The sequence below is a fragment of the Aptenodytes forsteri genome, unplaced genomic scaffold (genome assembly GCF_000699145.1).
Source record: "Aptenodytes forsteri isolate BGI_AS27 unplaced genomic scaffold, ASM69914v1 Scaffold15, whole genome shotgun sequence".
Lineage (NCBI taxonomy): Eukaryota > Metazoa > Chordata > Aves > Sphenisciformes > Spheniscidae > Aptenodytes > Aptenodytes forsteri.
Window position 1 is genome coordinate 18,004,380 of NW_008795129.1, and position 24,615 is coordinate 18,028,994.

Consider the following 24,615-nt stretch of genomic DNA (forward strand, 5'->3'; position numbering starts at 1 on the left):
AGAAAACTGACTCTTCTCCATCATTCCCATTACTTAAGTGATCTTAAATTATTCAGATGACTGGTTAAGCTCCAGCCTTATTAATTCAAGCAGAAAGTGTGGAAGAGGGAAGACTGACAACAGACACAGCAATTCACTTCCTATATCCTAGCAAATATATACAACGAGTCCATTTTCCAGAAATTTAACTGGTATGTCCTGTAAGCGAGCAGAGTGCCCACCTCTGCAGATTGTATCACATGAAGAAGATGGCATTTCAAAAGAGGGCCAATTTAGAAACAGTTGTGTGAAAGACTTAATGTGACCATGTGGATATGTTACAAAGGGCTTCTCCTTCACTACAGAGCATCTGTCTTCCTCTCCATATATATACACATATATACACATACGCACATGCACACACATAGATAGATGGGTAGATATAAATACATGTGCGCACACACGCAAACACGCATACATATATATATATTTTTTATATATATATATATTCTTTTCCAGTTCTTGGAGTGGTTACAACTACTTGTCTACAAGGCATCCTAAGGGCACTTCCTGGCTCTAGCAATAAAGTCCATCATATTGTGGAGTGAAGTAAAGGGAATATCATTGAGGGAGAAGAACAGAACAGTTTCCTATCTTGTATATCATGTAACAGGGCAACACCTCTGAAAACTATCATTGTTGTTTCTGAGCCCAGATATTTTCTCCCTGTGTTCCAGGAGGGCAAATGTTCATCTTGTTCAATTGCTGTGTACAGAGGTGCCACTATGCGATTTTCCCTTTTTGGTGGATAAGTAGTTGCTTCCAAATAGTTTGGACTGTGTGATACAATATCCTATGCATCATTTTTTGTTGGTTTGTTTAAAGGGAGATTAAAAGAGTTTTGCTTTTTTCTTCATGTCGTTGCGTCTCCAGAGAGGTAACTTGTCAAACTCCTGTATCGTCATGCCAAATATTTCTTGAAAAACTTCAGGTGCTAAGTGACGCTTTAAAAAAAAAAAAAAAAAAAAAAAAAAGGAGGAAAAAAAAGAGAAAAGGCAATGGTCAGTCAAAGCCAAAGAGACACAACAGGAGACAGGAGTGCCTTAGGGATTTCATGTTACTGCGTAAGAGCTGTTGCAGGAAGTAATAATGCTTTGGCAATACACATATCCAAGTCCTCACGAACTCGGGTGCTCAATGAATCAAGAACATTTTGCAATTTGTTAAGTCTGAAAGTTTACAAAGGAAATCAGAAGAACTATTTCAGTTGCTGAAATAAGCAACAGACAGAAAGAAGATTTGTCTGAAGCCACCCAACAAGCAGTGATAGACCAGAGAACAAAACCAGCTCCTGCATGCCCCTGTCCCAGGCTTTAGCTAGTCACCTCTGTGTATATGGAAGTTCAAACAGACACAGGAGACCTTTGCAGAAGGGCTGCAGGTTGACATGCTACATTTGAAGTTCTCAGAAGGAAGATATCTGGCCAGACCTACTGTCCAGCACATTTCTCTACTGCCAATGAAACATTTTTTGGTTCTGTCTTGTGCACAAGTTACTTCTTGTTCAGCTGCTTTAGTGTGCACTGGACAGGGAAAGTGTCTCCCTGTGGCACTAATGTAACACAGCGTTGAATTCTGATTAGTGATCACGTATCTACTAGTCTAAAAATGTGGATAAATGGTTACTTACCCAAATTTTTGTGGCCCCTTCCATTCACCTCCACAGAAGATTAACTAACTACAAATGACTCAAACATCCCCAGCCTTCCACTGGGCTGCTTAAGTCTTTCTAATCCACAAAGCTATAAACAATTTTTATTTGTTGGCAGAGATTTAAATCCTCATATTTTTGGATATCAGCCAGTCTAACTCACAGGACTCATGGATGAGTTAAAGAAAGTTAGACCTTTGATCCTCAAGGATGGCTGACACTGACTCTCAGCTAAGAAATGATCCAAGATTAAAGTATTGCTCCATTCCAATACGGATCCTATGACTACAAAACACTTTGCCACTTTTGGGCTTTTTACCAATTTACAAGTATATAATTAATTGCTTGAAAACATAAGGGGGTTGTGAGAAGCTCAGTCCAGGAGCAGGGAGACAGAGATGTGGGACTCCTGGCCCAGCACTGTTCATGGAGATGTGGCTGCTTCCTTCCCCTGTCTGACTCCTCTTTCCCTGCTTAGTGCTGAGAAATCTTCCAAGTCTAACAAGGACCCACACTTCAGTGTTTGAGCTTTCAAGTGTTCAACAACAAACAACTTCAGCAGGAAAGAGCATTTAGGAACTTGCTTCTCTTACCTCAAGCCTGGTTCTGTCTACATCTTTTAGTATTTTATTTCGCCCTCTGTTGGTCACCATGAGCATTTCATATGGAAAAATCTGTTAACAATGTATAAAAGGGGAAGAGAGAGATGTATTTATATTCTAAAGCAAAAAGAACACAATGTGTCTCATTTTCATAACCACACAAACATTTGGTTTCTTTTCCAAAGGAAATCACAGCACTTTTGTCCCCCAAAGTTGCACGAAAGGCAAGCCAATCTGGACATAACGAGAACTTGTTTAGTATCAAACTGCCTCATATTGTAGAGCCACTGTGTACTTGCCCACCTCCCTGATTTTTATGGTGCATATAATACAGCTGACTTTGGTCAGACAGTCCTCTCTAGTCAATATACCTTCTCATCCAGCAATGTATAAACTTAAGAGTTTATTAAGGTAAATATATTTGGCACTCATTGGTCTAACTGATGGTTGCCAAAGTGTGGACAGCTCTTAAGGAAACAGACACTTAGTGGACTTTTAAAAATGAACCACATGGAAATATATCAGAAAAAGCAGCAACTCTGAATAAGCAAGATATTGATTAGTGGGGACCACTGCATTCATCAAAATTCATCACATGATTTTCTTTGCCTTTTTGGATAGCTAAAGAATTCAAACAACTGCCCACTATGCTTGCTGGTTGTGCAATACATACATGGATTAAAGGAGATGCTTTTGTAGACATACTTGTCTTACACACTGTCATCTACTTCAGAAGAGTATGTTTCCAGCACATGTCCCATTAACATTTCCCTTGCTTTCCCTTTACATTGCAAAGAATGTCCAGGACTTATACAAATCAGTTATTGGCCAATAACCAATTCCTAAATGCATAAATGATTTTACTTTTGTTTTACAGGTTCTTTGTTTGAAGTAAAATGTTTACTGTCAGTGGGTCTCAAATCAGTTTAATCCAACAGCAACAATGCTGCTTAGAAAGGATTTTAGAAAACCACGTGCCTTAAAATCAGTTTCTGGAATCACCCCTGGAAAATAAAACTCTGGTTTAGGATTTTCTTCCTTGGGCAGACACTTCCATGAATGCCTGGAATGACCTAGGAGAGCTCATGTTCTATCTGATAGAGCCTCCCTATAGCCCTTCTCACTGTATGCCTCTGCAGAGTAGGATAACAGCATTCCCAGCGAGGTCCTCATCCAACCCCTACTGAAGTCAATTAAGTTCTTCTGCAGACTTCAGTGGGGATTGGCTCAGCCTTTATTGTTATTTATGGGTCTTGTTTTACTTGCTCACTGGGAACAAGAGTTAGACCACCAAAACTCTCCTGGGGAGACAGCTGAGCTATTATCAAATGCTATTAATTCAATTATTTTATCATCAGAAGAAATTCAACCTAATCAACTTCTGTGCAGAACTAGGCAATTAAGTTCATTCCATTGTCAACAATTATCCCAATGAACTTTTCAGAAATATAATAAATAAGATTCAGGCATCAATGAACACACCACTGAGTTTATTGTAAGTAATAATAATTTAAATAACATGTGCTTACATACCAATTGTAAGATATGATTCTTAGGAGATTCTGACATTGTCACAATAGTACAATTAAGTCTATACTTTGAATTACATTGTTTATGTTTGATACTGGAAACAGCTACCATATACAGCATTATAGGAAACTAGAATGTAACTTTTCATATTTAAACAGGCAGAGTTTAAATCTAGGTCTATGGTCATAAGTACATTTTATATTTAGATATTCACAACAAGGCATGTCTCAATCTGGGGTGGCAGGATGCACAAATTCTGTCCTTTCTGGAGAACCATATGGTAAGATTTGGTCATTCTTAAGTTTACTAATTTTCACTTTTCACGTGTTTCATGCTGACTTTGAGTTGGCTTCTTTTACTTTATCAGGTTTAAGTTAGTGTTGGACCATTGACATGAATAAAAATACTGCCAATTCACACAAGCTGAGGGTCTGGCATCACCTTTATAAACATCAACAGAAAGTGACCTATTAACTCATGAAAATTCCCATAAATTTTATCACTAATAATACTGACAGAATTTGTCACCCAAAATAACATTCCAAATCACTGAGTGCATCAACAGCAGTGGTGGCTGTAAGAATTCCTATAAATACTGCCATTCACACAAGCTGAGGGTCTGGCATCACCTTTATAAACATCAACAGAAAGTTACCTATTAACTCATGAAAATTCCCATAAATTTTATCACTAATAATACTGACAGAATTTGTCACCCAAAATAACATTCCAAATCACTGAGTGCATCAACAGCAGTGGTGGCTGTAAGAATTCCTATTGCACTGAAAGAGAAATTATTTGGACTAAAAAGTAGTATCTCAGGAGCTGGGGATGTTTCCAAGGTCTTATTTATATAATATATAAAAACACTTGTTAATATACATTGCACTGGGGTCTCAGCTTATAAAGCTAGGGTTATTGCCTTGTACAGTTTGTCTGGAGGTGACTTGGAAGCACAAGTAGTAATCTGGTTTGCAAAACGAGCTCCTTAACTGCAGAAATGCTGATCCTTGTAACTTCAGCAAAATCATGATTTCTCTGAAGGTTCACCAGCAATAGAGAAAGTTATAAGATCTAAAACACAGCGCTGGTTGAATCCCCTCTATATTATGTACATTTTTGACTCAGACATCTCTAGACATAGCTGTAAAAGTGTTTTAATTTATATCTTAAATTATATTCAGCTGACATTGCCTCTTTTTCCAATAAATCTCCTGAAGAATTTCTTATATAGGGAATTCAACATTATTGAAAGGTGTCAGGCTAACAGTGCTGAGAGCTAAAGAACAGATCCAGACAGACATGTAGGTATCTAACCTCCAATTTGAAACAAAGATCCATGTATTTCATTAATTTTTAAATTAAGACAGCCTCAACAGTGTGTTGTGAGCCACAATATTCTGCGTCACTTTTCCAGCCTGACAGATCTGAGACTTTCCCATTGGGTTTGGTCTGCTGTTTTGGCTAGTGAAAGCTTGACAGAGAACTAGCTCTTTAGCATCTTCAGTATCTTTGTTCTGTTTCTGGAAAAGCCTCCTTAACCCAAGAAGCACACCTGGGCTGCCCTCAGCCTGCCTGAGTACTAACACCTGTAACAGGCAAAGTCCAGAACAAAGGGAGAGGTTTGGCACATAAGGAGCAGGGACTGAGGTGAGGTAAAGAAAAACAAGGGAACTAAGACATTTCCCATATTTTATCTGCGTTTCACAGTCAAATCTTCACTGTCTTGAAGGAAAGTGAATAACATCTGCACTTGCCTTTGGCTCCAACATGTTAGGCATAGATACTCCTCTGTCCATTCTCATTCCAGGGACATGACCATCCGGAAGGGACTGCATCAGATACAGGTATACATCAGACACATAGGTTACACACACAGAGGGTAAAGGCACTCAAGTAGTGGTGAAAACAAAGGTGAATTTGCCCTGAGACTTCCTTCAAGTCTTAATACTTAGTCTTATCATATAGATCATTGCCATGGCTACTGTTTACCACTTCTCTGAGGCATGCAGAGGGATCCTTCGACCCTCTCTGCCACCACAGCCTTCTGTCACTGCTAAGGCTGGCAATAGCTCCCCACTGAGCCTACCAACATCATTTCCCAGGTGGATCCAGGGACCCCAAGAGAGTGGTGGGCCCTTTCCCACCCCAGTGACTAAGTAGGGTTCTTCTCTGGACAAATATGCAGAAGCATTAATTCAGATCCCACCCAACAGCATACAAAGCACTCTTACACCTCTGGGCTGTCCTTCCTGTCATTCACTGTATCAGCTGAGGGTTTTTTTTTGTCTCCACAATGGGAAATTTTTACTACGAACACAAACAGGGATAGGGTAAAAAGGTGTTGTTTTGACACAGGTACTGTTCCTAACGAAATAACGTTTTGAGCACAATACATGGCCAACTCCTCTCTCCTCCCATAATCTTATCCTCTTTCCAATCATCATGACTTTGATACAACATTAATAAAAATATCCAAGTAATTAAACCCTTTCTTAAATTGCCATTTCATATTGTGATTGTGCTGAGGAGCCAACCAGACTCAAACCATTCTGGAAAAAACCTTGCAGACAGGATTTAGAGTAAAAGGGTTTATATTTGCAAGCACACCTCTTACTGGCTCATCTGTGATGGCAGTAGTGTAGAAAACTATTGATCAACCATCTTGTCTGGAGAGCAAATTCCAGGGTAAAAATGAGGAGTTCAAGGCTCCTAGTATGGGAGAAAATTGCCTCCAGAAGAGACTTTCTATATGTCTCTGGGGTCAGAGAGAGGCTGGAAATAAACCCACCGTTAGCTGTCCAGGGAGGACTATTACAGATAACTCTTGTATCAACTGACAGTGGATTTTACAGAGCAAGTCACAGAACTGGTGTGAGCTGTCTCAACCCAGCTCTGGGGAGGTAACAAGGAGGAATCTGAGGCTGTGCCTGTTTTTTGTTGGTAAGAGTCTACATTGGTGATTATGCTTAAGCATGCAGAAAAATCAAAGCTATTGTCTTAAGAAACCCTTCCCTGTAGCAGAACTTCAAACTTCAACAAGAAAGTAGATGCTTTTAGTTCTGTTGTCAGTTGATTGATGAAAACCCGTACTCTACCTGGAAATCTGTGAAAAGCAAGAGAGAAATCTCATCAGCTTTAGAGTGTGGAAGAACAGGAATCAGTCACAATCTACCAGATAATCCTTGTGTCTTCTGGTCTACCTGATCTTTTCAAAATCCCATCTGATTCTCTAAGGCCAGCAACCTTCCTACTTTTGGACTTAGTTTGTAAAGAGTCAAACACTCCAAACACTGCAGCCCTTTTCATTTTGAGCAGGCTTCTCATTCAGGAAAATCAAGTCACTTTGGAAATATTAAGAGACACAAAACCACGATCAAGTGAATAAATAGCCAACTAAAATTCAAATGTGTAGAGCAGGATTCACCTCACCTAACCTCTGCCATCAGGTAGCTGTCTAGATTCCTCCATAGTCTATAGAGACACAAGCACCAACAGAAGATGCCTGATTGTAGGGTATCTAAGGTAGTCGGGATCAATCTCACTTTGGAGATAACTACCCTCTCTCTCTCTCTCAGCTCAAGCCATTGCAAAACATTAACTCTCAAAGTTTCATAACTTTCATAAATATCGTCAATTGTTATTAGGCAGTGACTGATACCACATCTAGCTCAAAGTCATAATGAAAATCATGAACAGCTACAGGGATTAGAAGGCATTATCCTCCTTTCTTCACTGTGGCACATTCTTTCAGACTGTGCAGTGGATGGTAATTTTCAGAGAAAGAAAACACCATAACAGAACTCAGTACATATTCCTGATAATATACACGTTACCTGCTTTCCATTTGCACCAATGCTAAAGCAGTCCCTTGGCATAAACAAGGACCAGCTCCACATAGCAGATTTAGCAAAATAAATCCAAACTTTTTAATAGATATTTGCAGAGTTTGAGTTAATTGTTGAGTTTACCAGAGGAAGTTAAAATGTACTGAGCAAATACAAAGTTAACCACATCCACAACCTTAAAATAAAACAGCAGAAGTGATCAAACATCATAACATGTTCAGCAATGAAGTGGCATGTAAAAAGGCTCCTCAGCCTTACCTCTAACACCACCACTCACATCCCCATAACTGTTGTACTGACCAAAATCTGTAGACACCGGCTGTAATAGGAAAAGAGGGACATGCACATAAATTCACAGTTTGTGACTTCACAAGCAGGTTGGTATATGGGAAGTAACAAATTGCTTTAAGCCTTTTTTTCCCCCCTCAATTTTCACAACGTTTCTAGCGTTGCTTTCTTGCCTTTTTAAGCATGTAGTTTGTGGGAAGGGAAATTAGGTTTTGTCTGACTTCAGATGGTCTTATAAGAAAGCTTGATCAAACTGAAAATCCAATACAGTTAATACGGAAATAAATACCATGGATACTTAAAGCCACCTTTCACTTCTCAAAATGGCCATCTCCTTACCCTGTGAAGTCCATTTTTTCCATAGCCGGGGAGAGAAGAGGTTTTGGAAGCTGAAGCATGTGCTGTTGAATGAGGAAGAGAAAAATCTTTTACTGGAAAAATCCCGTGGAAACTCAAAAACAAGAACATTTGAGGAATCAACCAGCATAAAAAACACAGTTAAAAGAGCTAGGCATATACATAACCAACTGAGACATGCTGACTTTAAGAAACTAACATCTCAGCCCCAGACTCATCACAACCTTCCATACATTCTGTAAGTTACACGCAGCTTTATCATGCCATGGTGGCAGGTCATCAAGAAGGGACGCTGTGATTTTGCCAGGCTCAAAATCAAAGTGGTCTCTACTGAGTTGAAAGTAATGTTCAAGGATTAGACAACAGAGCAAAATAACTTTTTAGTCCTTAGCTAAAGTATTGCTGTGCACCTTATGATGGGACCAAGATAAAGGACAAGGAGAATCCAAGATCAGCAGTGTTTGACTGGATAGGTTCCCTGTTAAGTCTCCCATGCAGGTCCATTCAATTCCACTCTCCTAAGTGGCACACGTGGTTTATATATCATTATGCCCTCTGAACCTTTCATGAATTTCCTTTCTATCCTTCCTACTGCAATTATTATTGCACTCATGCTCCCAGCTTCTGCTGCTGCATAAGCCAAGATACGTATGACTAGCACACTCCATTCTCTCTGTGTTCACATGCTTCAGCTTGCCATTTTTTGCTACAAAGGAGAAAAGGCTATTAGTTTTGGTCCTGTAACACTGTAATTGACAGATGTTTTGGTACTGACTTCACCAGGAGAATATGCAGAATGGGCAATGCTGAATGAATTCAAACAAGTTTGAGAATTTGGCATTCTGATCCAAAATTATAGTTATCCTGTAAATGATGTGACACTTCTGAGAACATGACATGATTCAACAGACTTCTGTGACTCCTGCTTTCATCTGAAATGAAAGTGAAATAAGGTATCTGGGGGCATTCAACTTAGCATTTGCACTGACCTCAGCAATTGCATGAGCAAGATAAAGACAACGTGGAAATGTCAAGGGTGTGTTTTTGAATATAGATAAAAAGACGGATAAATAGAAAGATTGTCAGCATAATGATCAATAGCACCTCTACAATTTATATAGCCCCTTCAGACAAGATCCTCCATATAAGAATGCAATTTTTTGTTTTTTAAATGTTATTTTTACCACAGAAGGGCAGGGAATGTAGAACTTGAGGCACTGCTGTTGCCAGCAACAAGCAGCTTTGGAAAAGGTACCACTGATTCCACAAAAGGCAACTGATGACTGCACTGATGACCGCTGCAAATAGGGATGGACACATCGCCAATAAAGGAGTCCTCCAACCTGTGCTAAGGTTAATAAAAAAATCATAAGCTTTGAGTTGAGCAGGTAGACTCTGGCCCTGTAAACATTACAGGTAGTGAGGGAGAGCCACAGACATTCTCTCCAAGACCATAAATAGAGGCAACACACTTCTACAACAGGGAACATGAGGAAATCTTAGTTTGCTTGGCAGCTACTCCAGTGGATGACTCCAAAGAGACTCATCTTGTCCCTTCTTGGTTCAAAGTACAGCTGCTGTGCTACAATGACCGGTGGATGAAGAGAGTGAAATAAAACCCCCAAACCCTTCTCTGGAGATCTGAGAAGGCCACAGATGTATATCAAAATGTGCAATGAGGCCAAGAATCTAAGCCACCAATTAAACAAAGTTGACTTTTGTGCTTTTGCTCTGGAACAGATTACCCCCAATCAAGGTATGGTTTGGAATACACAGCCCCACTGGTAAACGTTGCTGATTTTCTGTCCCTGGGAGGACAGACTAAACAGTGATAAGAACCACCAGCTTAAGCAAAATGTGTTATTGTAATTTAATAACCCAGCTTATTAGCATATGTGTGATGTAATAGTCACTGAGTATTTTATCTCACTCCTTATCTATATTAGAAAATCTCTCTCCTCAAAATTGCCTGAAAATCCTCAACCTCATATTTCTTCTAATTAAAACACAACCACGACACTCTTCCCCTCACCAAAACCAGCTAATGAATTAGGCCACTCTTTCAGGGGAGAACATCACATATACACATATCAAGCGGTCTTCCCAGTGGTCTCTCTTCTGGGAGACTGCTTGATATGTGTCTATGTGGTGTTCATTATTCACTGTTCATTATTAGTTTTATTGCCTACATGAATTACCTGGAGAATCGTAACGACTGGCAGAAAGGGCTGACCTATCGCGACTCTCCTTTTCCATCTCTTCTTTCAGTATCAATTGTCCCAGACCAGAGTTGAGCTACAAATGGCAATTAAAAAAATGTATCAATAAAATAAAGCTGATCATGGCATTAGTAGAAATTGCTTACAGAAAACAAAGGGGCACTTTTTGGATGGTGTTCAGAAACAGCATGAAGACAAGCTTATAACCACCTTCATGAGCTGCTCCTCCTGCAGTTGCCGGCGTCTCTGTAGCTCCTCATCGTCTTCCTCTCTTCCACTTGATCTGCGTCTCATGTCAGCTCCTGCTTCCATAAAACCACAGTACAGAGAGAGCTTTGTGTATCAGTTCAACCGCAGCTTGAAGATTTCAATGCTAGAAAGTACTGGTCAGTTTGATTTACTGAATAAACAAAGCAGTATTTTCTTGCAGACTCAAAAGACTTTTTCAAAAATCACCCTTAATAAAACTCACTCAGATAGCCTGCCCTATGGCTATCAGGCTTCTTATAAAATTAACAAGAAGTTAAACTGCACGTGGGTTCCCAACCAAGCAACAGTCCTGGATACAAAAGCCATGAATCAATGTAATAGAAAAAAGGAGCTCAGTTTGCCAGTTCTGGAAACATTGGGTTTAATGGCACCAGTAACTGTAGCCGTGGTTGAAAACAGAAAATCTGATTTACATTTATACTTTTATCTAGACTCAGAAAAGCGAATCTGAATTAACACTTCAAATGGAAAATTAAACTACGTTAATCTCCTAAACGGACACTCATATTTGGAAAAAAAAAAGGCATTATTTTTAGTCTAAAATTAAGCAAACTAATTTGTGTTCTACATTAGTTTCTTACTTTTCATTGAATAATCTTTATTTTCTTGAATAGTCTTAAGAGATGGTCCAGTTTGGACATCAGGACACTTCCATGAATACATAGATCATAATATTGCTGCAAGTGTTTTGACAGCAGTTGTATTTTTTTCTGCACAGGCTATATCATGATATAGTTATTCACCAGTCTTATGATAGACAAACTCGGGTGTTTTATTTGAATGAAGACTAAATTTTGCAACTAAAGTATCAGAAGGTTTATATCAATTAAATGTTTTGTACAGCAGTGTTAAATTGACGCCAATATGGAGAGAGACAAAAAGTTATGGAGAAATTATTTGTATTTAAAATATTTATTATTTTGTTTGGTGTCTCAGGCTTTTGCACGACTTTTCAGTACAATAGCAGTAATGCTCATTTTTTTGACAGCTGAGCTCATTCTAGCTCTGTAAGCAAAATATCACACTCAGAAAATCAGACAAGCCAAAAAACCTGGGGCTTGTGGGTTTGTTTTTTAGCGATTAATCTTGTATGATGCCTTTTTATTTCTGAATAAAATATGTCCATGAGGACATTTTTATCTTTATAGTTTCCAAACAGTCCTGTTTAGTTTCTAAGGTGTAACAAAATCACCTGATAGCCAATATACAAAGCAGTTTTACTGGAAACCATTAAAAGTTGTCATCCACTGCCTAGAGACTGAGCTGAGAGCCATGACTTCCAACAAAGGCTCCACCTCAGACATACAGCATAATAATGCTGTAGTTATCACAAGCATTGTCAGGAGAGTTTCAAGTATGTTGATGTTATCACTGTGACTGTAATGTTTGTCAGGTTGCAATCCTATATAAAGAACATTTTCAAAATATTGCTGCTCCATATGCAGCCCCTTCAATTGGTCATTGAGCTCTCCCACCCTGTGTTTCCTCTCCCAGCACTTCTATGAAAATCCCGTTGCACTGAAAACCATACACTCCTTCAGAGAAACCTGAAACAGGCAAGACCTTCAGTGTTTCAGACGTGATATCATAAATGAACCAGGCTAGATAGCTTATTTTATGCTATGGAGGACAATAAAAATTAACAGAGAAAAAAAAATACCAAAAAAAAAATTAAAAATGATCATGCACATGATTTAAAGAAAAGAAAATGAGATACCTGTAGTGCAACGACACAGAAGAAAAATACAAAGTCTGTAGAAACAGTAACTCTGAAAATCAGGACTTTTTTAGTCCGTTAACTGTTCCACTTCAGTCATTGCTTCTTGCCATGAAAACAGTCATGTGGTTGGAAGCAATCATATTTTCTGTGGAATATTTGCTATTAGCTTAGGACTAAAAGATTAAATGGACAATAACTGAAAGAAGTCAGGCTTGTGTGACACACCACATTTTTTAAGCTACTGCACAGGAGTTCACATAATTTGTCTATCGGTTAATATCTGTGTGATCAATTCCAAAGTCCTTTAGCAAAACCTCTTCTACTTAGCGCTATTCAATAGTTTTAAATTCACAGACACTCGGAGGTCTCACCAGAAGAACTGCACTTTGTGGTGAACACCTGAAGTGGACACAATCTTCACTACTTATTTTTACAGCTCCAGTGTTAACCTACTTTGGTTACCAGTACCTTTTAAGCTGCATCGCTTGTATCTTTTTTTTTTTTTTTTGCATACCTATGGCCGCAAGAGAGGGAGGACCTGGCCAGTGGTCCGTCTCAATCTTTGGTATCTCGTTGGGTGCTGGTGCATGAGCTGCTGGGAACTTGGAGGACTTGATGATATCCTCGGAGGACTTGCTCTGTGCTGCCAAAGCAGCTGCATCTAGATGGCAACCAGGGAACTTAGCTATGTAATAATCTGTATCAATATAAAGGTCTTCCTTATTTTGGCAAAACTTTATACTTTACAATAAGTTAATTTTCAAAAGCAAATATTTTCATGTTTTGCTTTTCTAATTGCAGTTTGAAGCAAAGTAATGTCTTTCTCTTGCCAATAGACTGGAATCAAACCTTCCTCTCCTCCCTCATCCCCACCCCCAAAATAACCCCAAATCAGCTTTGGATTTTAGTAGGGTTGCAGAGCGTTAGAATGATTGGGCAAGAGTAAGAAAATTCAATCTAACAGTATTTGCCAATATCTCCTAAGGACAGCTGATTATTAATGAAGATGAAATCAGATTTATGTACTGATCTATCTTCCCTCTAGGGCAAGAAAACAAATAGTTCAGAAGAACAGCACTAATTTTAACCCTCCTGATGTTAATTATTTCCTATGTTTCTGTGAAAAGCTGCAAAACAAACAAAAAAAGAAATCTGAAACAAATGTTTATTTAACCAGTGGACTTTTTCTGCTGCATGCCCTTGCTTATTAGCATGCAGTAGTAGTAAAAGCAGATGTGAATTTATTAATAAATACTAAACTTCATTCAGATCAACTTGGCAGGGAAAGGCACTTGCAATGAAATGAACCTCACCAATAAAATATCTCAGCAGTGGGGCATCCACTTAAGATTCCAGTCTAAGCTAAAGTCTCTTAAAAGCATGTTTAAGAAGTCTTATTGCTTTCACTTCTTGACATTAAAAAAAAAATCCAATAGGATTCAGTTTATATTAAAAAGCTTTAACTACCTCTTATCTGCAAATTGTTAGCTCAAATCACCTTCTCTCATATGAAGCGCTTCTCTTAAAAGCATGTGAGGATGTCATTATGGCTTTCACTTCTTGACATTAAAAAAAAAATCCAATAGGATTCAGTTTATATTAAAACCAGCTTTAACTACCTCTTATCTGCAAATTGTTAGCTCAAATCACCTTCTCTCATATGAAGCTATCGTATCAGAAGCAAGAATTCTGGACTACTTTTTCATTTTCTCTTTTTTTTAAACAGAAAGACATCTGTTAACAAAGTGAGGCATTGTATTGCTCATCCAACATGTTCAGGGTAGTTTAGGAACATCAGCATTAGACGTCATTGGGAATTCTGCACATTTTATGATTGGGAAGCTCTAAGCATAATTGCAGGTATGGAGGAAGCTGGTCAGAGTTTACAGAAGCATGACTTCAAACAGTACTTACGTATTAGAATTGGTGATGTCAGTGGTTAAACATTCACATTTAATGGGAGGTGAGGAGATACATTAAAACCATAGAAATAAACAAAAATAATGTTAAGACTTTTTCCAAAATGAGCATATGGTTTGAAACTTAAAAAAGAAAGAGGAAAAAACCCTGATGTAAAACCACAGCAGTGCTATTTGCAATGCTCACTCCTGACTACAGAATGGACTTCCCCGGCTTTCCTAATCCTCTCAGCTCAATAGCTCTCAGCCTGCGGTTCTTCTAAACCCTGTAGATTACTGCTAATTTGCTACTTAACCCTAAATACATTTCATTGGATAAAAGGTCTGCAAAGGGATGCAAACTCAAAGTCTTTAAAAAGTGGAGCCATCCGTCTTTCACCACATTACATAAAAATCATCTCCTATTAAAAGTTTTCTATTCACAGCAGAAGGGAAGAGTGAACACACTCTGTTATAACTGGGACCTTGCTCTGCAGTACTAAAGACTGGCAATACAGTGGGCTTCTGCCATCATTGTTATTTCAGACTTGCTATAACAATGTCTACACCAAAAAGATTAGAGCACTAACACTGCTGTCCGACTCAGAATCCAAACACCTAGAAAAACAAGTACAGCGTACCACCTGAGCTATATCACAGGGCTTGAGAACCAAATTAGCCCTGTCAGTGATGTCACCTATATTATCTTCAATAACTAAAGATTCTTATTTAAAGCCACAGGTACATTTGGAATTCCTGTCTGATAATAACATCTCCATCTTTGCTGTTGAAATAAATTATTGTACTTTGTCTGTTTAAAATAAGGATATTCCATGAAGTCCCTGTCAGAGAACAGTCTGTTGTTAATCCATTCTAACATGATCGGTACCTGTATTCTGAAAATATAAACTTAAAGAAGTGAAATACAGGAAGAAATCATAATGCTAAAGAGACAGCAAAATCCCAGTTAATGGCAATTTTGCCATTAATATCAACATGGCCAAGATTTAAACCATATGATCCAAATGAAACAACATGCTTTAAAACATAATCACTCAGCAGGACATGCAATAACAGCTGTTTCAAGCTTCGACTACTAATTTTTAATGCTTACAAAGTAAACACTGAATGCTTTTCACTAGTCTGCATGCCTTTTAATTTAGCTGACACTCCAGTTTTGAAATAAAGAGGGAAAGATCATTTACCATGTTGTTTGTAGATTGGTGGTTTTCTGTAAATGTTGACACCTTGATCTGTGAAATTGAGAAACAGAAAAATGGGAATATGAAAACTACTTCAGTTGTAGATAAAGATAACTCCAACACTAAAACAAGACAGACGAAATCAAGGATGTAGCACAAGAAAAAGCCAGAAAGCTATTTCTAGTATTATACAAAATCAGATTATTTAAAGAAAAGAAAACATAAGAACAACTGAAAAGTCAAAGACATGTGGTATGAAGTCCTTTGGAGCTGATTCTGTACCATGTGGATGCATCCAAGTCATGAACCATTCATTTTAAACATTCAGAAAATTATCAGCGGGATAAAATTTACAGAAGAAATGCAAACAAGCAAGACATTTCAATGGTGAAGATACAAGCCATTTGGGGAAAACTACCCCAAATAACTTTTGTGGAAAAATGTGCTTCAGTCATAACAGCTCGATTTTCTTTCCAGCTGACTAGCTGGATTGAGCAGAGGAGAATGCAGCAAGCCTACAATTCACTTCAAATTCCAGAGAACAAAATAGCTGCCTAATACACTGTTTTGAACAGTCAACAACAGCTACACTTCAGTGAGTCAAAGGGATGCTTTATGCAGTGTTAACTGATATACTACTACTTCTCCAACCACAAGGATAGATTTTATTTCTTTTTTGTAGTTTTTTTTATGTAAGGCCCACCACATTGCACATTATCAATGTAAATCAGAATAAAAACACTTCCCAGAACTCTAATGCAGTAAATCTACAGCACATCTAAAAGATATCATTTTTTTACAAATAATAATCTAAGACAGGAACCAGTCTGTCCTAAACTACCTTCCCACCCAAGCCAACACTTCATGTATTCGGCACAGCTACAAATACAAAAGTTAATCCAAAATCAGTGTTACAGTGTAAAATCTGTCAAAATCTTATTAGAAGACCAAAATGAGTTACTGGGAACTAGAAAATTAATGTCAGAAACCCATTTTGCTACTTCATACTGCCTGAAAAAAGTTTTCAGTTACATTAGAATGAAAGATGAAAAAGCATTTTAGAAATATATGCTGTGTATCACAGATCCAATTAAAGTGCTACAGGAGACAACTTAGCCTTTGGCATTGAGGAAAGCTAACCCTAAAAATCTATTGAAACAGAGGCAAATCTTACTCTGCAGAACCCTACATCCTTGACTAAACAGGCAAATTCATTGCACACAAAGACACTGAGGTATTTCATTCTTGTTAGTGATCTGTAATGGCTACTTGACCAGCAAATAGGTATAAAAATTACAAGGGTAGTCATGTGGTACTTTTGTGCACATCTATACCAGAAAGCTATACGGAGGATAGGAACACAGCTCCTTCTGTGGCTGCACTGCACCAGCTGAAGAGGACAGCTCTCCCACCACGCTAGAAATTATTACTCAGAGCTATTCATGTAAGTGTCCTTTAGCTTACGCAAGTCAAAGTGCACCAGGTTAGCTTAAGCAGTTAAAACAGCCTACCTTAGCCAAGCCAGGTCACACTGACTGAAAAAGAAGTTCCCACAAACAGTTTACCTACCAGATCTGAGGAAAGGAGGAAGAGCAGTAACCTCTGGCAGTGCGAGGGGATACTAGACTGAAGGGGACCTGAAGAATAACTGGACATAAGAAGGCTTTCAGCTAGCACTGATGCAGTCAGAAGATGCATGTCAACAATGCTAGGGGCACACCACCTCCATCTCATCAAAATCCAAGACAGATGAGCTTCTCCAAGGCTGGAAGAACTGTGCAGCTCACTTTATAACAAAGACTGCCCTTTATAGAGAGGACATCCTGAAGCATACATATCCTTGTGGATCTGCAGGTGTCTCTGAAGACACCAAGCCATTGCTCAAAACAAATAAAGAAACATCCTCATCTGCTTTAAAAAAAAGGGAACACTAAACTAGAACTGCTTGGTTCAGGACTGAAACAAGTCACAACAATCTGAATGAACAACATACATAATGGCTCACTGGTCAACTCTTTTCTGCATGCCACTATGAATCAAAACCAACTCCTCCAAAGTTAGCAGAGTTATGCTGGTGCTCAGCTGGTGCAACTGCAAGAAAAATCAAGCCCTACGTAGCTCATATCGAGCTCATGGCCATCAGCCGACCCTGAAAACCAAGGCATTCTAACAGTGAAACACCTGACCAACAGAATAGGTAAAAATCACAGTGAAACTCCTCCTCCATTTCTTAATGCACTAGCCCTCTCAGCAAGACCTGGAGCAGTTCCAAACCCTGTGGGTGCACCTCATGGTAAACAGCGTGAAACAATGGAGACAAGACAAAAGTTACAAAGGCTACATTCTACACTGTGACAGGACACCAAGACACATACAGTGCCAGCTCCTACCTGGAACATGGAAATGTTTAGGGGCCTGAGCGTAAGTTGGAGTGAGAGGGCGGCTGTCGGGCCGATAGGGGACAGGGGAGTTCCGACCGCTGGACGGCTCATTGCCTCCAATGAAAGAATGGAGAAAACAAAATGAGAAGAGGGAGAGCAGTAAAAAAAAGCAAGCCCAATCAAACCCAAACAAAATCGGTGGAATCAAAACCTCCAGGGAGAAAAGAAGTTGATCCAAAAATATAAATACAAACAATAACGAGAACTGGTAGCCCTGATGACTTTTTTTTTTTCTCCTGATATTCCTGCAGAGACAAAAATTCATGTTCAGGCTGGAGTTGAGGTTTGAGCAGCTCAGACTCATTCTGACGACATGCGGGCAGGAGCTGTGTGCTCGCAGCTGGTGACTAGATGGGCAGCGTGGAAAAGAAGAATGGAAGGTTACTTGGCAATGATTTAGTACGGAGACTGATATTTGGAGTTAAAAGTCACAAGCACAGAGCATAGTAGTTGATATGCAAACCCAAAATGAAACCCACACCCAAGCAGATAGAAGCAGATGCTGGCAGTTACTACAGTTCCCTAAACCAAAAGCATACAGAAGCTAGAGATGGAAAATAGCTGTTAGGTCACTGGCCCATATCAAAAGGCGTAACTGTTCTATACACACTCTTTCATTGGTTTAACTCTCTGGTAGGAAATTTTTGATATAGCAAAATAATTTGTAAAGCAATGCAGCCCATCTGGTGGCTGCACCCATATCATTGGTTCCACCCCAAGTCTCTGTCAACACCAAATTTGGCTCTGGTGACAATACTTCACCACTGCTGATTTAGCAAATCTGAATCTAATGTCTGAAAACTTAAATTCCATTTTGCGCACAGTTTGTTCCATTTGTAGGATTACTCTTACCAGGACTATTTCTTTGCCTCCTAACAATCCACCGCAGCAATCCAACGGCCCTAAAAGTTCACGTGTCTGTCAGGGCAAGAGGGTTGTTGCAGAACCAGGCTGGTTGATCCCCAAGCATCAAGACCTAACAGCCAGATATCCAAACATATGACTGTGTGCGTACCATAAAATAATGTTGCTGCCTTTTACTTTGTGCCATTCTTCACACTAGTGCAAACTCGCGCAAGCAAAAACTGCCCACATGGGTGCTTATTTTACATGGGTGTGAGTGACCACAACAGTGAAAAGTAGGGGAGCATCAAACCCCTTCTATTTCTCAGGTATGCACAAGGGCTTAAAAAAAAAACCTAGAAAAGCTGATTAACAATGCAAGAAAAAAAAAGGGGGGGAGGGATAAGTACAGAAGGGCTATAAAACACAAGAAAAAAGAAACTGCAGGCCTCATTTCAGCTACAGGTTTCCTATGTCCCGTTAGAGGACCCAAAACCTTAGACTCCGCACACTTCTTATTTATATATTTGGGGGGAATGGGAGGGAAAGGAAGTTTTCTTTACACAAAAGTTCCTCTTTTACTTGAACAATCTAAAAGGCACCAGAAGGGAGAAAAAAAAAATGCTCTTTACGAACCTTGCTGAGAGAGATGTACCACAGAGGCCTCTCCCAGTATACAAGTTAATCCATCTGCACATAAATGTTTTGAAAATTACATGCACAGTTCAGGGGGCTTGGCTGTACAAGATTTTTCCAGAAGAATGCATGTGCAAAATTCTGTATTTACCACTTGGATATTTCAGCCCTGAATGACTTAACGTACGTGATATCCCCCAAACATGATGTTTCTTCAACCACATGAGTTGGTGGTGGTTTTCTATTTTGGGTACAACGATGCTGAGCTTTTGGCCAGGTAACAGTAAGTGCTAGGTTTACTAACTCTGAAAAGTAGTATGAACGATTATTTAAAATAATATTGTCATATCTCAATATATGGTCCTTTACTTGGCAATTCCAATATTGTGTTCTATTTGTCCAGCCTTTGAAATACTGTGATGGTGAAACACCTAACTTGGTTAAGCTGATTTTACTCATGTCTTTTGTTTCTATTGAGAAATGATGAGTTACTTTTCAGCAAAATCATTGTTTTATAGGGAAAACACATCAGCATTGAGATGGCCTCAAGAGATAATTAATTCTAAAATTTATAACCTTTATAGAGACATGTCATTCTGCCTTTCTGCTTCCATTGGCAATTAGCATATTCAATGAAAGAGAAGAATCAAAAGGGATTTATTGACCTGTGGACTGTCATAACAGAGGAGTCACAAGTACATTTCACCTGTTGGGAATTGGTAGTCAAAATGTGGGCACGTTCAATTTACAATGCCTCTATCACCAACACTACAAATACAGGGAAGAAACTCTTCTTATACCCACCTCTTTATCTCAACTAGACACGACTAAGTATGCTCACATTCATAAATGTACGCTAGCTAATCTTGTATCTGGTACACGGATAATTTGTTTATAGATAACTGGTAATGTTGTATAATGCATACAGTACAAGGTAGACAATTAGCGTGGTATCATCCTGCACGTGTTGCTTTACAGATGTCTGTTGGCTTGTATTTCCTGGGGTTCCTGTGCAGGCTCTCTCCTCCTAATGACTCCTACTAGGACTGACAAATGACTCTCCATTACACTTTCTAGGATGGCAGTCTCATTACCTCCAACCACTGCAGGAGGGAATGGTACATCCACTTAGATTCTCATTAGATCATCCCTGAGGAGCCCACTCTAATAACGAGGCTTAAGTGCTTCAGACGCTGCTGTAAAATCACCCACAATTTATGAAAGCAGTGCCAACATCTGTGAAATGTGCATATGCACACAGGAAAGCCGAGCTGCTAGCCTGCCTGTACCTGCCTCCCAGGGCCTCATGGCCGGCCTGCTTGCAGCTTTACATAAAAGTAGGGGCTGTGCATGCTCTGAATTTGGGTTCCTTGCTGTGCCTGCACAGGAAAGTCTCTCTTACTATCTCAGATATGCCATAACTAGTGTTAACTCCACAAAGCAACAAGAGCATTCCAGTTTGCCAACACTGTAGGAAAAACTAGTTCCCGCACCCCTGGCATGAAGCTGCACATATGTGTGTGTAGGTGGGTGGGGGATGTTAAGAGATAACAGAGTTAATATAAAAATCAATCACTTGAGCACAGCAGCCTCAGAAGTGAAATTCAGAGGCTTTTTTTCTTTCATTCTGTTTGCTCCATCAGGTAGTTCCCATTTTCTATAGCTTGATTTGTTAAGCAGGTTCCCCTAGCAGTCAGGAATATAATTGCTTGCCTATACACAGCAGTGTAATCTAGGTTCCTGCTGCCTTCTGAAGTGTTCACCACTGGGCTCACTGTGTGATTCACAAGCTAAGTTCGCAGAATCAGGCCAAAAAACCCATATGCAACCAACACTGAGCCTTCTGTCAACTTGCAAGCAACACTGAGCCTTCTGTCAACTTGCAATTTAGTTGCTCTACTTCTGAATAGACATAGGAAAAAGAGCTCAACGGCACCTGAAACCCTACGTCCTATTCAGGTTTTGTCAAACTATCATTCATCATCTTGTCCAGATGTGTAGCCCTTATTTCCCGCACAAAACTGAAAGTCATGAAACAGCCAAAGCACGGCTGTTTTCCAGAGCAGAGCTTTCAGCTGAAGCCACAAAACCCTGGAAATAGTTATCACACACAGACAGCATTTGATTTCAGAGACCTGCCTCAGGGAAGGAAAGCAGGAACCTGTGAAAACCAAGGCCCAAATTCACTATGAAGGTGGGTAGATTCCTTATGGGAAGGTCTGTGAGCAGAGAAATACACATTACTTTGGAGCTCTTTTTACGTGGAAATCTTACAGGGGCTTTGCAATATTCTTGAATGCCTCTGAAAAATTCTAGGCATGTGAGATGAAATCCTGGCTCTCAATGAGAGTTTTGTCTGATTTCAGTAGGATCAGGGTTTCTTTCATTCATGGACTTGTTTTGATTCTTTCATAGCAAAGACAGTACTTTATTGAGACAAGACAAAATTCAATGGAGAGTCCAAATGAGATTAAATGAAGTCTAAGTTGATGCACATTACATGCTCTTCCAGCTCGTTCAACATATATGTTACACCAACAAACTCTCACTAAGACTTTCTGAGGCATATTTAGCCCCTTCGCTCCTCAAAGTGCTTTACATTTGGCATTGTCTACAAGGCTTGAGCATTACGCTTGTTTAAGCGTTATGTTGTATGAAAACACACTGAAACTGGTCTAAATGTCTACTTTTCTGGCTTGATGATACAAAATAACACAGGCATAATGTGTCGTATGCCACTTTCATTATCATTATGCTGTTTGGAAATATTTCCCCCTTTACCAAAGCAGTTTTGTCATGGCGCATATTTTCTGACTCCTAAAGGACAAAAAACCCCAAAACTATAGCTTTATGAAATCTTTCTTACAAAGTTACACCAAGTTCACCTTCCTGCTAGAAGTACAAGTAGCTTTGAGAAAGGCTGACCAAGTAAAAAGGAGATCACATGATGCCTCTTCTTTGAATCACTGCAAATGTATCTATCACATCTGATTAACCCTCACAGTGCTATAGTTCTCATTTCAGACATATTCACAAGGGTCTGATTCCCTAGTAGACACAGAAATGCTACTCTCAAGGTAAAATAATGCAGCTCTTTAAACTTTGAAAACAGACACCTAGAATACCCAAGGCAAACCCCTACGGATAAGAATATCGGGGAACTGCATTAGATGCAGCCAGTGCCAGAATAATCTCCCTTTTCTGCCGCACAGAGGTAAAAAGGGGGTACTTGGACACATGTGGTATGCAAGGAGGACAAATGAAGAACCACGTGGAAACCCAGATCAACCTCATCAGCTGGTAACAAAATACCTATTTATGAACATGAAGTAGTGAAGAGGACACACGACATAGTGCAACTGGACTTCACTCAACACTACTCAAATGTTAAAAAAAAACCCCACACAACCCCCCCCCGAATTATATACTGGGCAAACTATATTATCTCTTCCTATGAAAATGCTTACACCTACATGTTGTAATAGTGGAGAGGTTTATTTAACAAAAATATTACCAGTCCCTATCATCTTGTCTTTCTTTAAGTGCATGTGCACTGTTAGTACATATATGCATATATACACTGTGTATTTTCAGAGTATATCTGATTAAGAACTATCTTCCATCATATTCCTTTTACGGGACAAGCCAGAGCTTGCTCTGACTTAGGGAACATTATGAACATTTGTTCATCTAATGTTTTGTGTGCACTTCGTTGGTCACTTAATGTGCTGGAAAAATTATAAAGGTCTTCAGGCCTTTTGACCGTTTGTACCTTTGAATATTTTGTACTAATGGGAAGACAAAAACTTTTCCTAAGCTGTTTCAATAGCTACTTATCTTCACCTTAAACAAGTCAGAGAAATAATGATGATTTTTATCTAATTTAAGTGTAACATAGGATCTTATTGTATCTTTGCCTGCTATATGGGAGAACCTTCTGTCACCACACAGGTACATAGACACTGAACAAATCACTACCAAATCCTTCCATTTGATAGTGTAAATACATTAACAGACGTAACTTTTTCACTATGAGATTTGGAATTATTTGATGGTGCTTATGCAGTGTTTCTCATGTCACCCATCCTGCTGGGACTGTGGACCTACCAATTCAATTCCCTGCAGATCTTATTCAAGTACCTAACGTCTCTACTTAGCTCTTCTAGCTGCAGCATCTCTTTCTGCTGTCCTAGGCATCCATTCTAACATCCACTGGAATAGTCAAATCCTCTTCAGAGTCACTGCTCTTCCCAGCATGTACAGATGGACAACATCACACAGAAGCATGGCTTATGTTTGGCTACGCTGTTCACTGAGAAAACTGTTGCTCATGTTCTTTATTGACTACTACTCTTCCAGTCTGCATGTCATCAGGGAACTCTGCAATACTATTTCATGTTTTCTTCCAGATCGTTACCAAAAATACCCCAAATTACTTTATCTGTGTACATTTTATAAATGTCTGAGTTTGGCTCAATGCTCTGAGGGAACTTGGCTTGCAGTGTTGAACTGAAACACAAAAGTGCATTTTTGGTTTTTTTGAGTAGTCGCCTTCCTCCACAGGGAGAAAAAACAAAAAGAAATGAAAAACATGCCGATATTCCCACCACATTAACCTAGGCACGAAACTTAGGTCACCTTAAGAAGGTGCTTCTTTCTCTCAACCAACTATTAAAAGACTACTCTTTCAATTCAGCCATGTGAATTACAAGATGTGGGTACCTGCTACTTGCCCCTTCTCAAGTGCACCACATCGTCGGATGGTGTACACTGTCACAGTGATACGAACTTGAGCTTTCAGGAGCTTTGCTGGGTTACAACACATAAATCCTGCCCAGGCCCAAGACCTTTATGTAAAATTTTCAGAAAATTGTGGATTCTTACAATGTCTTATGTGACATATCTGATAAGAACCATACCCACCTCTTTGTCTACAGTGCTTGTAATCCCACTTGGCCTTTTGTACCGATAACTGAGATACGTACCTAATTTACACGCCAGGTAATTCTTTGAAATCTGAAAACAATAGGCATGGATTTCCAATAGTTCTTCTGATTTATCTGTTGAAGAA

The 24,615-nt window shown here is 39.2% G+C and overlaps 1 protein-coding gene across 11 annotated transcripts in view; it reads right to left on the reverse strand.

The window, feature by feature from the left end:
* Window positions 1–397: 397 nt before the first annotated feature.
* ABLIM1 (actin binding LIM protein 1) overlaps window positions 398–24,615 on the reverse strand; it is a 96,057-nt gene continuing 71,839 nt past the window's right edge. For 2 of the 11 annotated variants that reach the window (XM_009277888.2, XM_019471717.1), the window contains exons 12-22: window positions 18,015–18,119; window positions 15,628–15,675; window positions 13,039–13,221; window positions 10,745–10,839; window positions 10,514–10,610; window positions 8,298–8,359; window positions 7,929–7,989; window positions 6,921–6,928; window positions 5,580–5,654; window positions 2,284–2,364; window positions 398–983 (exon numbers count right to left, since the gene is read on the reverse strand). In XM_009277888.2, coding sequence (XP_009276163.1) covers window positions 870–983; window positions 2,284–2,364; window positions 5,580–5,654; window positions 6,921–6,928; window positions 7,929–7,989; window positions 8,298–8,359; window positions 10,514–10,610; window positions 10,745–10,839; window positions 13,039–13,221; window positions 15,628–15,675; window positions 18,015–18,119 — 929 coding nt within the window. In that variant the 3' untranslated portion in view covers window positions 398–869. Of the gene's footprint in view, window positions 984–2,283; window positions 2,365–4,487; window positions 5,655–6,920; window positions 6,929–7,928; window positions 7,990–8,297; window positions 8,360–10,513; window positions 10,611–10,744; window positions 10,840–13,038; window positions 13,222–15,627; window positions 15,676–18,014; window positions 18,120–24,615 lie in introns of those variants that run through there. The other 9 variants (XM_019471716.1, XM_019471715.1, XM_019471714.1 and 6 more) reach the window with 9 other exon arrangements.